General features: G+C 34.9%; 1 protein-coding gene across 2 annotated transcripts in view; it reads right to left on the bottom strand.

The window, feature by feature from the left end:
- Window positions 1-14,775, bottom strand: part of BRWD3 (bromodomain and WD repeat domain containing 3) — a 130,018-nt gene that overhangs the window by 34,210 nt on the left and 81,033 nt on the right. Inside the window, exons 23-33 of one of the 2 annotated variants that reach the window (XM_081124964.1) lie at window positions 14,597-14,765; window positions 13,381-13,494; window positions 9,048-9,155; window positions 7,324-7,448; window positions 5,949-6,031; window positions 4,396-4,507; window positions 3,369-3,430; window positions 3,111-3,266; window positions 2,347-2,467; window positions 1,013-1,138; window positions 847-925 (exon numbers count right to left, since the gene is read on the bottom strand). In XM_081124964.1, coding sequence (XP_080981090.1) covers window positions 847-925; window positions 1,013-1,138; window positions 2,347-2,467; window positions 3,111-3,266; window positions 3,369-3,430; window positions 4,396-4,507; window positions 5,949-6,031; window positions 7,324-7,448; window positions 9,048-9,155; window positions 13,381-13,494; window positions 14,597-14,765 — 1,255 coding nt within the window. The remainder of the gene's footprint in view (window positions 1-846; window positions 926-1,012; window positions 1,139-2,346; window positions 2,468-3,110; window positions 3,267-3,368; window positions 3,431-4,395; window positions 4,508-5,948; window positions 6,032-7,323; window positions 7,449-9,047; window positions 9,156-13,380; window positions 13,495-14,596; window positions 14,766-14,775) is intronic. The other variant, XM_081124965.1, reaches the window with a different exon arrangement.

Below are 14,775 nucleotides of genomic sequence, written 5' to 3'. Positions count from 1 at the left end.
GATGCCGGGAAGAGGGGATTAATGAGGGAGAAAAGGAAGATATCTGTAATACTTTAAAAAATGAACAAAGAAAAGAGTAAAAAACACTGACAATTTACCACTGTGAAGATTAAGGGTACAGACAATATAAACAGGTGACATATCTGTGTAAAATAGCCACTACAATAGAATTTAGCAAATTTAAGTCACTCATCCATGGGATGAATTGTCTGCCACTAAAGATTTTTAATTGTCACTCTCTATTATTGTTTCAGCCTATTATCTTGGTTTTTGCTTCTCTATCATAGCCTCTAGTCACAAATGGCTTTATGTACCTTAGGAGTATAACTGGCTGGGGAAATCAGAAGTGAGGGTTTGCTGACAATACTAATTTCATCTCTTTAAAAAAAACTGTTTTATGTTAGCAAATTTCCATAAAAGAAATTGAACAGCAATTTCATAAAACTACTAAACATGTCAATTTTGAAAACTAAAATTTTAAAATATGTTAATATTTTACACGTCTGTAGAAAATGAATCCTTATTAAAGTTTCCCTCAACTAACCATTCTTCTACATTATTTAGTGCTTTGTCCTGTTTTTAAGGGCTCTAATATGAAGTCTTGATTTCTCATCACTGAAACCCACTAAGTCAATAGTATGACCAGACACCTGACTGAATACTTTAGCACTACTACATTTTTGTACATGCCATTTAAACACAGGTTAAATAGTTTAATAAAAAAAAATTCAAGTGTTAGCCAACTTTTAGAAATTAGCTTCATTGCTTATAATACCTACATATAATATTTACTGTAATTTAAATAACAGAAAAGGAACACATGCTCACGAATGCTGCAATTCTTACCTCCTCTGCATCAGTACTGTTTAGTTCTTCTGCTTTGATTTTGTTATAAGTATCCAGTATATCAGTACAGCTCTGGTCCCTAAGAAATATGATAAATCAAAATATATTTCAATAAATTTTACAAAATCAGAAGGCAGTTCCTATGGAGAATAAAACTCCTTCTTACCCAATAAATCGAAGTAAGACATCAGTTACAATTTTGGCTGCTTTTACTATAGGACTGTCTGGCTCATTGAAAGTCCTGGCATTATGTTCAATGTAGCGTACCTCCCACATTAATGCTGATATTCTCCTATGAAATAAAAAATACCTTCTGTGACACCTGAAACTAATATAAAATAATATTAAATGAAAGCTGTAATTGAAAAAATTTTTAAAAAATACCTTCAATTATTCTAGGAATATGTAACACAGAACAACTAGGCAACTAATCATGACATGTCAAAGGTATTAAAATATATAGGGTGTCCCCAAAAAATGTATACACACACTTTGAATAATTATAAAGGCAGTGTTTATTAAAATACATTTCATTTTCAAAATTGAGCTATCATGTTTAAGTGATCATACACTTTTTGGAACACCTTGTATGTATGTAACTCATGTGTGTGATAGATGTGCACTAATAAACGTATATAGTTACAGTATTTGAAGCACAGGCAAGAATTTAGAACTACTGGACTGCATATTAAAAGTTAGAAAAGAATTGACCCAGGAAATTATGGGTAAATAGTGATTTGACCAAATATAAATAAACAAAAATAAACTGCTGAGATAAAGTTAAAATGTTTAGTTTTCAGGGGAAGAAAAAGAAAAAAGCAGGTTATAGAAAAGGACAGATTTTTATCTAGTCATTTTATGATATATATTATTGAATGAAATTGTAGGTAATGTTATAAAATACACCCAGCTGGTTAAAAGCAGTTCATGGAATAACTGTGGTTAGGACAGTGGAGTCTGGGGTGAGGGAGATACCAAAAGTGGCCCTTCATCGCTTTCCCATAATCACTTCACTCCTGACTAAAACCAATCCATGAACATGGTATATTCTTCCAGTTCATATCTTCCTCTATCCCTTTTTCTATACACATTTCAGGGCTGGTAATTAAATCTCATTAACTGCTGCTTAATTTTTCAACAGGGGATTTACACATGCTGAAAGTCTCTGTGTAGCACCTTAACCATGATGAATCCACAAAACACTTAACCTGCCTTAAATAAACTAAAGTTAACTAGTTTTTATTTCACATGTGACTTGCATTACTCATAATTTTTTCCCTGTACTTCATTCCCTTCACACCCCTTCTCACCCTGGAAGACTAAGAATCTACTGAATAAAGGAAAATTAGTGGTCTAAATTTTTAGAAGAAATTTTGGAGTGGTTCTTTTGAATGATTATTTATACTATGAAAACAAAGATCTCAGTGTATCATTATACAAAAAGAAAAGCAAAAGACATAAAGCTGTAAATTTTATAGTAAATGATAAAACTAAACAGACCTGTAAAAGCGATTTTCAAGTCTCCGCCTGATGGTGTTGAGGTCAGTTGGATATGCAACTACAGTACAATACAAGGGATAGGCACTGAGATCCACTGGAACAGCAAAAGGGCTAGCAAAATCTACAATATTACCAAAATCAAGAAAGGTGGTTACAAAGAACATTAACATTTCATGTTAATAAACAAAACATATAAAAAAGAAGGGGGGCGAATATACTACACATAAAATGTTGACGATTCAATTATGTTAATATTAGACCAATACTGTTATGATATTATTATTTTTACGGGGGGCATATTATCTAAGACTCATGTATGATACAGTGGTTCAAATCAGGTAAAATGAGACAAAATTAAAGGAGTACTGTGTTTAATTTCAAATTTATGTCTTTTCTGGATAAATGCCAAATGTCTCAAGCGATATGTCTTAGAAAACATAACTAGTTATGCAAGTAATATAGATTACTCACACACTGTCTTTATCAAATAACCCAGTCAGGCTCATGAAACAGTCAGAGAGTCAAAATGACTCAAGCAAATAAGACACCTTTTACCTGCCTTCACTATTATAAGCCACCACAGAACTGAAAAAGTTTGTCATTACTTTGGCCAAGCATATAAAAATGCTATTAAAACTAGAATCACTGTGCTTCTTGAGTTAGAAGTGTACAGTGAAAAAAATGCATTTCCTTTGGCAGAACTTAAAATTCTGCTGCTTTTCCTTGTTCCCTCCCAACCTAATATTCTTTCACATTCACCATACCAAGGGAAAGAAGGTGGTTGATGCCCTGAATAACCCGTTCACATTCCTCATCTCTGGAATGAGCCCCCCACTCTCCTTCCTGGGGTTTGTATAGCAAAGCAGTCAGTTCCTCCTGGGACACAGGAACACCAGCACCAACTTCATCTGGAAAGGCAGCTATGCATAAGAGGGAAACCCAGAAATGATTAGTTTCCAATACCATGCTATTGTCATTTTTCTTTTATAAGAATTATAATTCATTTTTAAAAGTATATTTACTTCCTTCTGGAATTGGTTCCATATCCCAGGGGCTCATCTTTTCTCTCTCATTATTGTCCCAGCTATTAAAAAATAACAAGATACAAATAAAATTCACATGATACTTTATATACTAGCATAATTTGCATGAATTATTGGGGATGAAATTTGGAAAAGGGCAATACAGTTTTCCTTAAAGTACAACTTTGCTTACATACAGATAATAATAAACCTCTAATAAAGAAAACATGGTCTACCAATATGAAACTTAGAGAGTAGGAGGCTTATTCTTAGCTTTACTTGGCTTTTTTATTCCAATCAAGGACTTATTCAATGTTAAGCCAGGATACAGAATAAAATGGTATGTTTAGAAAAATCCCTTTCAGGTTAAAAACGTGATTCAATAGACCACTTATTTCTGTAAGACAATCTACTTTATCCTAACAGGTTAAGTATCATAACATCTCCAAAATTTTATTATTCCTTTTTGATCTGCAATGTGGAGACAAAAGTCAATATTCACAAAGTAAACACTTGTCCTATCACATCTGACAAGAAAACTTTATTAATTAGGAGTATTATAACTAGGAATCTATCATGAAGAACTAAAGTAAATGTTGAAGACAAATACGACATCCAAATATAATACAGTCATTTCTGCCTAGAATTCACACCATTAAATAAAAGCCTAGGTACTAATATTCATTGCTATATTCCAGCTGTAACAATTACTTTAAAAACTGAATTAATTTCAGTATTCTTCATGAAGTAATAGTAATTCTTGTCTAAAATAAAATTACTTACAAGAAAATATGAACATAAGGGAGGTAGGAGTGAGCCTTCAGTTCCTGCTTTGTTTTAGCAGAAACATTTACCTACTTTATCATCAAATTCCTTCCCTATAGGTATCATGATTACTTCCTTACAGTTATAGATCTTGTAAAACTAGATAAGTCAGATAAATTATATTATTCCTGGCAGGGTTTATAGAAAGTTCATATAGCACTTCTGTATTATATCAGGCATAAAAGAGCATAACTGTACTTACTGAACACTGTAACACTGGAAAGAACTATCAGGATACTCTGGTTGAAAAGGCTGCTGACTCTCCACAGTCCCAAACCACCAGGCGTCATCTATTATACTGCGGAATCTATCACCTGTAATGTTTTTAGAAATTCTTACAACGGTGCTCTCGAGAATAATAGCTCTGTTCCCACTATAAATTGTTATTTTCAAAGGTTGTTTTTAATCCTCACTCAAGGATTTTTTTAAAATTGATTTTGGGGGGTAGAGATGGAGAGAGACAGAAATAGAGAAAGATGTGTGTATATGTACACATATATATATGTATGGAGAGAGAGAGAGAGAGAGAGAGAGAGAGAGAGAGAGGTATGAAAGAGAAACATCAATTGGTTGCCTCTCGCTAGTGCCCTGACCAGGGACTGAACCCACAACCTGGGTATGTGCCCTGACCAGGAATTGAACCTGCCACCTTCGGTGTACAGGATGATGCTCCAACCAACTGAGCCACACTGGCCAGGGCTAAATTGCTACTTTTTGTTGAATATAGAAGTAGTATTATAACTAGTGTTGTTAAAGGTTTCAATCTGAGTTTGCAAGATAAGTGAATTTTACATTTTACCTTCTTCAAGGATTTTGATTTCCAGGTACTAGTTATTTTTTTGAAGAAAAAAAAAACCACACACACAAATATATGTCCATGTTTTTTTAAATAAATGCTACCACATATAATTAAACTTTTATCAATTACCTGAAATCATCATTAGGCATACTAATTCTTGCTCTCTACCTATGTTACACCTTTTGTTTCTTATCTTTTTTGATTTCTGCCTTTAAAATCACTTCATACTAGTCTTCTGTTCTAAATGACTAAGAATTACAAAACCAAATCATTGTAGACAATAGTTTCTTCCAAATAAGAAAACATTACTTAAAAGTAATTAACAGCAAACATATGCAGTGTTTACTCTGTATCAGGTACCATTTTAAGTACTTTCTAGATATTAACTAATTTATTGCTCACATCAGTCTTTTATAGGTGTGGCATCATGTGATTCCCATTTAAAGGTAATGGAAGTGAGGCACTGAGAAATTAAAAACTTGCCCAAGATCAAATAGCTAATGAGGAGGAAAGGAGGGAGTGGGAGAAAGGAAGAGAGGGAGAAAAGAGAAAGGGGAAAGGTTGAGAGAGAGAGAGAGAGACAGAGAGACAGAGAGAGAGAGAGAGAGAGGGCGATCGAGCTGTGGTGGGGAGAAAAGAGAAAGAAAGAAAACCACAATCAGTAATGGTTTGTTTAAGAGCCCAAATATTAAATACTATATTTTAGGACAAGTGACATTAGATAACTCCCTTTTAAATTCAGATATGTATTCTAACAGATTAGAAATTTGCAGAAGGTTTAGAGATTATATGACACACACAATGTGCATAAAATCACCGAACATAACTGAGAAAATATTTTCAGTTTAATTTTTCTAATTTGGCTACATGTAAAACTAGTTTCTGTTAAATCAGATTAAAAAGTTATGTACTCTACCTCAAACTTAATAGTTACTAAGTGAGAATTCTGTACTTACCGATCTGCCAGTTTCTTTCTTTGGCTTCATTATAAAACTGATGTAGCACAAGGAAATCAATGACATCTGGCATATCATGATACCTGTACAGAAAATAAAGCACCTGTGAACCAATATACAAATATAATAGTACATGTTACTAACTATCCATGGATATACGTTTAAAGCATAGCCATGAAGCAAAATGTTGTAAACCTCAAGGTCCTTACAAATGCCTTTACTTAAATTAAACTTCATCTGCTTTGCTTTGTTTGGGAGAACTCTGCCTAATGCTGTATCACTTTAATGTAATAAAGAGTCAAAAAGGTTCTTAAAGTTTAATATAAGTTATTTTTACTAAGGTTTAATATAATTTATTTTTACTAAGGACTTTTTAAGAAACGTATGGCCCTGCCTGGTGTGGCTTGGTGGTTAGAATGTTGGCCTGCCCACCAAAGGGTCATGGTTGGATCCCCAGCCTGGTTGGGGCACGTGAGGGAGGCAACCAATTGATGTGTCTCTCTCACATCGATGTTTCTCTCTGTCTCTCTGTCTGTCTCTCTCTTTCTCCCCCTCCCTCCCTGCCTCCCTCCCTGCCTCCCTCCCTCCCTCCCTTCCACTCTCTCTAAAAATCAATGGAGCCTGAGCCAGTTTGGCTCAGTGGTTAGAGCATCAGCCAGAGGACTGAAGGGTCTCGGGTTCAATTCCAGTAAAGGGCACATACCTTGGTTACAGGTTTGATCCCGGGCCCCATCAGGGTGCGTGTAGGAGACAACCAATCAATGTGTCTCTCTAACATCTCTCTCCATCTCTCTCTCTCTGTCTCTCTCTCTCACTCTCTCTGAAAAGCAATGGAAAAAATATCCTCTGATGTGAATAACAAAAAAGAAGTATGAATTGATGTTATTTCATTTCCTTAGACTTCAAACTTACTTTAAGAAATGTGCCACTGACTATTCCTATTTTTAACAGAAATAAAAGCATCTAGGGTGTTCTAAGCAAACTGTTAGGTACTTATAAAGGTTTTTCTTTTATTCCCCACAACAATCCTGAGGAAGATATTAACATTTCCATTTTATAAATGAAGGCATAAATTCAGAGAAGTAACTAACTCATGAACATATAAATATATATATATATGTATGTATATATATATCACACATTGTATTAAAATATACATTTGCTATATACATACACTTTAATAGCCATATACATATAGTTAAGTAAAAACGTAAACCAAGAATTAAACATTAAACTTTGTTCTTTAAAACATTAAGCCTATAGTGCTGTAGTGTTTTCTCTCTCATTAAGTCTTGTGCTCTGCGGAATACAAAATAGGGATTCGCGCGCGTGCGCGCGCGTACACACACACACACACACACACACAGTTACTCACTTAATGGAAAAAGACTCTCCAGTCATTTTTCCTGAAATGGGGTCCAGAAATGCAAGCTTCAAGCAGCATAATGTAGGTGGTCCAACCTCATATTTGATTCCTACAATCTTAACAAACTCTTGTTCCTATTTATAAGAATACCAATAAACTATTATTTTCAATATAAATAATTTTCTAACATTTACATATTATTTATTATTGGTACAATTTAAAAATTATCTGAATAACCACCAAATACTAGGATTTCCACTAAGTGTTAAAGGTAATAAGACATGACTCTTGACCCTCAAAAACAGGCTGTAGTTTAGTGCAGGGCTCTAAACCAAGGATAAGCAGCAGAATTCCATTGGGAAACTTTTTATAATTCATGCTCCTAAACCCCAGTCCTATAGAATAGAATTTAGTAGGTTTGGGGTACAACTCAGTCATATATATTAAAAAACAACTCCCTAGGGGACTATGATGCTCTGCCTAGTTAAGAATCACTCCTCTAGCAGAAATACAGTATGTATATAATGCAGGTGGACATGTACATGTATGTTTGGGGAAATGACATACATTTTTGAACACTTAAAATATTATTTTACAATATCACTCTTATAGATTTTTAGTCACTCTTAACAGATAACAAAACTGAGCCTCATGGGAACAGTGATTTGCTTAAAGTTCTACACTATTAAACAGCGGAGCTAGGACTGAAATTCAGGTCTTATTTCAAAGCCTAGGCTTTTGCACCACACATATGCTGACTCCTATAATTTCCTAGAACCACAGGGTTAGAATTTAAAATAAAAAATAGTGTTTTATTCATTCCTGATTCTAAAACAATCAAACAAACAAAAACTAAACTTTCACTTGATTAGAATAGATGGTAGCATCCCTATCTCCCAGGAGATGATTATGTAAAGCTTACTTGGTAAGATACTTTACCATCTCACAATCTTAATGCAATTTTACAAGTGTTTAAACCTTTATTTCAGTACATGTAAAGATTTTGTATCCTTCCTGCTAAACATCCTCACACATCAATCCTTCATTTACTTGGAAAAACCATTGTAAAATTGCTCTTTAGTTTCGTTTTCCAAGTTAAAAAAAAAAAGGAACAAAACACATGTATATAAACCTATGCATAAATGATGGTGTATGTATTCCTATGTCTGTTTGTCTGTATGTATATAAGCATAAATGAATGACATGTACTTATAGGGAGAAAACCCTTCTCTAAAAATATACATACCTATTTTACTCATTACAATGTAGCTACATAGGTACTATATCAAAAGAGATAATCCATAAAGCACCACAAAGTTCTGAGCTTCTTGGGATTTGTGATATTTACTATATCCTAAAGCCGCCAGAACCTCCAGGGTGTTTGTAGTCCACACACGTAGTCAGTTTATAGAGCCTCCAGAATGTACAAAGCTTTTGAGGAAAATATCCACACCAGGGAACTACTGCTTTGCTCCAATTATAGAATGATATACACCGGAGGACCTGAAGCTTGAAGGAAATTAAGTCAAATAATCAAGATAATAGGTGGCATACAAATTTTGGGAAACAAATTCTGACCCATAACACTCAGCCGTATAAGATTATGGTAACCATCTTATCTTGGACATACAAAAAACAGTGAGATATGCATGAAAGTGAGAAAAAGCCTACAGGCAAGTACCTTAATTCCAAAGCTACTTCAATTTCATAGCTAATGAATTTGGCAAACTTACCCTGAGATCCATTTTATTCCATGGCTGTTTTTGTAAATTAATGCTGTATATTTTTGATTTCCTTACAGCTCGCACATAAGCTTCATGTCCTTGCCTAAAATAGATAAGCTAAAACAAAAACATGACATATTAAACAGCAGCGTCCTAACAACTCTGTACATCACAATATACATTCTTATAAATGTCCTCTTCTGTTTACAACAAACATAATTATAATTTTTTAAAAATGTATTTGTCACCATCAAATAATGTTCATTCAGTATTCATGCCCATGTAGCCTGGCTCTAAGTACTGCATAATAAAAACTGTACACACAGTCCCTTTCCCCCAGTAGCTTCATAAATTTCTGAAGAAACAGACTGTGACAAATACACAAAATCCCTATTTTATTTTAAAATATTTAACATTTACTCATATTTTATTTCACATTAAAAATTTTTTTTAATATGTATCTTTATTGATTTCAGAGAGAGGAAAGGAGAGGGAGAGAGATAGAAACATTAATGATGAGAGAGTCATAGATCGGCTGCCTAGCCCGTAACCCGGGCATGTGCCCTGACTGGGAATCGAACCCCGATCTCCTAGATCCTAGGTTGACACTCAACTGCTGAGCCACGCCCGGCTGGGCTTTATTTCATATTTTAAAGTACTATGTAGTGGGACCTTAGTTCTCTAACTTGTTTCAAAAGGCTGTTCGAGAAGTGATTTGTTCAAAAAACGAAGCTTTTTTCCCATTAAAAATAATGTAAATTGAATTAATTCATTCCATGTCCCCAAATGATTCCATTTTAACCATTCTTATATACAGTACATGTCTAATGTACTGTTCCATCTATAAGCAAATATTTTTCTTAAATTTATCGAACCACCCCCTACTAGCCTTAAAGGAATCACTTTCCGCCCTCTTTCCAGGCGTGTCTTTCAGGTCAGCATGAGGCATCTTAGCTTTTTCACACATCATTGCCTCTGAAATGCTGTCATTAGCTAAATGCTTTTAGTTTATCCAAATCAACAACAGTTTTTTTTCTACCTATTCAATTGCCTGTGATCATTGTTTCTTTAATACCCTTAGCAATATTAGCACTTTTGATGGCCTCTTTCTATTTTAAAATTGTGCTAATGGTCCATCTGCCAGCAACAAGAGAAAAACAAACAAAAAACTGACAAAAATATTCACAGCAAAATTTCCTGACATATTAACAATGCTGTAAACTGACTCACATTCTCTCCTTTGTGGCCTGAGAGATGCTTTTTATCGTGTTGAGGTATCAGCATGAAAGGGTTGTCAGGTCCAGAACCCAACCTTATTCAACAACCAAGACATTTTTTCCATGAACAACCTGGTCGAGAACCAAATTGTTCAAGATAGGAGATGTTCAAGAACTAAGGTTTGACTGTACTTCAAATTGTAATTGACCTTCTAAGTATCAACATTTTAATCGTCAGGCTACACATTTGAGAGAGAGGGAGGGAGGGAGGGAAGGAGGGAGGGAGGGAAGGAGAGTGAGAGATGCACTACTAAAAAGAGGAATTTCCAGAAAAAAATTAATTTTTCTTTTATAAGAATTAACATCAGAACTGGCATTTTATGGAGGGAAAATGAATCCAAGTGCTTGGTAAGACCCTTCACATCCTAAGACAGCATTCACTACAATATTCTGATTCATTAAAAAGTTTCTTTCCACTTGGCCGGGTGTGGCTCAGTGGTTGAGTGTCAGCCTAGGATCCAGTAGATAGAGGTTCAATTCCTGGTCAGGGCACGTGCCTGGGTTGCAGGCTCAGTCCCCAGTTGGGGTGCATGCAGGAGGCAGCGGATTGATGACAACTCTCTCATCATTGATGCTTCTATCTCTCTTTCCCTTTCCCTTCCTCTCTCTGAAATCAATAAAGATATATTTTTTAAAAAAAAGTTTCCCATAATAATTTTAAAGAGGTGGTAAACATAAATAGAACATAAAACCATACAATGAGTTTTCGAAACTACACTGACATACTGTACCAATCAACACTGTTTAAGTCAGAATTTCTAAACAGCTAAAAGTACAAGTATAAAACTAAAAAGATTTAAATATTAGTATATAAAAAACTGTAGGGGTTAAAAAGTCAATATAAAGCATATTTTCCAGATATCCTTTATGTTAGATGGGCCAGGTACATAAACCGGGGTACAGAGACTCACCAGGGCAGGAAGCCCTGGATGCCTAGCAAGGGGTGAAAGTGGGAAAACAAGAACTTTGTCCTCAGAGTAATCTATCCTCCCCTAGGATATCACTGGTCATGCGGTTTGGTTTTGACCCCCTGAGCATTCCTCCCTAAAGATAACATCTCGGACTCAGTTGTATTTCACCTCCAGGCCTAGAAAAACAGCAAAGCCAGAAAAGTGGCCCTCTGGCTGCCTTCAGGAACAGAAACACTGACGAACAACCCCCTGCCCTGGCACTGACCAATCAGTCGAGACCAGGACCCTGAAAGAGCACAGCTGGAAAGCTGATGAATATTCTATTGAGACCCTCCCCTGAGACCTTCCCTAAGATTCCCATCTGTAAGAAAGAGATAAATATGACCAGGACAAAGGACCCAGTGCCCACTCCCTACCAGGAGAGCACGCCAGAGCTATTTCCATCCCTCCGAGGGGACTCCATGAGACTTGCAACCAGAGAAGCAATAGGCAGCAGCAGCTCATCTCAGGCTTACCCCCTGAATCTGTCTCCACGGCCCCCTTCTTTCTCTGACTACTCAGTGAGCAAAAGCAGCCCAGCCTAGGCTCTCCTGTTGCTTCTTCTATGCTCTTCCTTGTTTCACTGTCCCAAGTATATTTTTGCTGCCATCATGGACCCAATACCCTTTGGTTCAGTGCTGTGTAGCCCTTCCCTTTGGATATTACCCATCCCCTTTTAATAAATTTAATTTTTCTTTATTCACCCGCCTGAGATGGCTATTTAGCCTACCCATGTACCACCATGTTAACTTTTCCCTTTATTATGTATTTATTCCTATACTCAACAGAGAGCAGTCTCATAAGATCATAGTGTATACAGATCCTTATTTTGTTCTATAAAGTCTTCTAAAATTACTTCAAAATTATCCCTTTTAAAAGCCTCCATAAAACAGGAAATAAATATAAGAAATCATGATTTTGGAAATGCCCCTCAAAAAGCTCTTTAAGTGTTTTTTTAAATACAGCATTCATTAAAGCACATTCTACTAAAATAACCACATAAACAAGCATTGCTCAAAAATCTAATAGTTACAAGACACACTTATGAAAAATACATTTTAATAATATCAAACAATAATAAGCAATTGCTTATTCATAAGACTACTTGATAGCTATCTCTGGTACCAGATATCAATAACAGGCAATGATAGGAATATTTGGTGAAATTTTTATTGGTCCCAAGACTTTTAGAAACATATGTCAGGTTTTGTTTCTTCTTTTTTTTTTTTTTTAATATATCTTTATTGATTTCAGAGAGAGGGAAGGAGAGGGAGAGAGAGATAGAAACATCAATGATGAGAGAGTCATTGATCGAGCCCGCAACCGGGCATGTGCCCTGGCCAGGAATCGAACCCCGATCGCCTGGATCCTAGGTTGATGCTCAACCGCTGAGCCACACCTGGCCAGGCTGTTCCTTCTTTTATTACAATGACAACATTACATTCCTACTATTAGTCTTAAATTGAAAACGCGGTCTAAGCACTTAATCGCTCAAAAATAATTAGTCAATATCAGACTATATAAGCCAACTAGAGCTCATATATTACAATGTTACCATTATTTTCATAAGAAAAGAATAAACATTTTCACCAGATAGAATTTAACTCAATTTTTGATGACCAAATCATAAATATGGCTGTATTATTCAATCATAGGCTTGGTAAGAAGACCTTGTTTGTGAAATGACATCCCCCTAATTATCAAAAGGAATTAATTTTTCTTTAGTATATTTTCTATCAGGCTGAGCGTGGGTTTCTTTAAAAAAACACGCAACAAAACAATATTAGAACTTGAATTAGGTCTCAAACTACCACTTAACTTTACTAAGTGGCAATTAAGATAAAAACAAAGACAATTATTTTCAAGACTTCACAAGCCAATCAATTTATCTCAATGTTCACAGAGCATCCACTACACTGAAGACTCTGTGCCATCTACAAGGGATACAAAGATTAAGATTCAGTTACTGTCCACAAGAAATATATAATTGAGAAGAGTAGCTAAGACAGTGTATACATAACTATAATAGAATTGAGACTATAATTGCCCTAAGACTGATTAAAGTGAATATTCTTGAGGTTCTAAGAGAAAAGGGTTATAACAGGTAACAATTACCTCATCTCCCATTTGTGGGACAAATGGAGATCGTCGTGGAATAGTATCCAAGATCCACTGAGGGGCAAACCATTCTTCATTGGGCTCACCTGCCATAGAAACCAGCCCTCCTTTCTAAAATATAGTTCACAAATATATAAACAATAAATATAGGAACAGCAGTATAAAAATTAACAAGTAGAGAATGTTAAAAACATTAGCTAAAATATACAAATTTTAAACATTTTCCTTTACCAATTAATTATGCACAACTTGTATACCAATAAAATAAACAAGTGAGTTCTTAATATGTTGCTGAATTTTGTCTGACAGAAAATGATGAGACACTACATGCTATCTAAAAACCACAAATTTTACTCTTCATGTCTCTAGAATACCATATGAATTCAAATACAAGTCACACAATAACTTTTTACCAATAAAATGGTGACAATTAAAAAGCTAATTCTGTCTACTAAAGGAACAGGCTACAGAATGTGTACATAATAAATTTTTAAATTAATATTCAAAGAACTATGTGGATTAAGTCTTTACATCATCCAAATGAAATTATAGTGGGAAAAATAAACCATCTTTGGGGTGAAATAAAACCATTAAAAAAATGAAGAGCTCTGGCCAGTGTGGCTCTGTGGGTTGTGTGTCATCCTGTGTGCCTAAAGGTTGCCAGTTTGATTCCTGGTCAGGGCACATGCCCAGGTTGCAGGTTCAGTCCCCAGTAGAGGGCATGCAGGAGGCAGCTGATGGATGTTTCGCTCTCACATCAGTGTTTCTCTCTCCCTCTCCCTTCTTCTCTCTCTAAAAATCAATAAAAAAACGTTTTAAAAATTGAAGAGCCCTACAAAATTTATCATACCTTTCATTTCACAAGTCAAAAATGTATAGGAAGAAAATGACTAATGACATGACAAGAACACCTTTACACTATAGTGGCTTATTTAAAACTCTACTACATTTTAACCAACAATTGTGAACATGTTTTAATTTAATAACAATTAAAATAATAATGAAGATATTCTAGTGTCTACTTTTGATAACAGAAAAATTTCAAAAATTCTTTCCATTTTAAACTCATTTAAAATAATTTTCCTTACTTAGTTTCTCAGATGGGACATTTTCTTTAGAGAAAAGTCAAGTGTTAATGTTAAATATTCAAGTACCAAAGGTAAAAACAAAAACCCAAAACAAAAACAAAAACAAAACCTATAAACTTACAAACCTTCTTTCTAGTCTGTTTAGGTTTCTTTTGCCTTTCTTCTAGTGACTTCAAATTATCTTCTTCAGAGCTGCTGCATATTTTCCGGGTTGCCTGTCTAGTTTGTCTTTTTGGAGGTTGCAGATTTATTCCAGCATCTGCTGTCCAGTCAGAATATTCACTTGATGAATCACTATAAGTAA

Source organism: Miniopterus schreibersii (genome assembly GCF_964146895.1).
Source record: "Miniopterus schreibersii genome assembly, chromosome: X".
In the NCBI taxonomy this organism is placed as follows: Eukaryota; Metazoa; Chordata; class Mammalia; order Chiroptera; family Miniopteridae; genus Miniopterus; species Miniopterus schreibersii.
The sequence above is the reverse complement of the archived record's forward strand: the minus strand, read 5'-3'. Positions and strand labels throughout refer to the sequence as shown.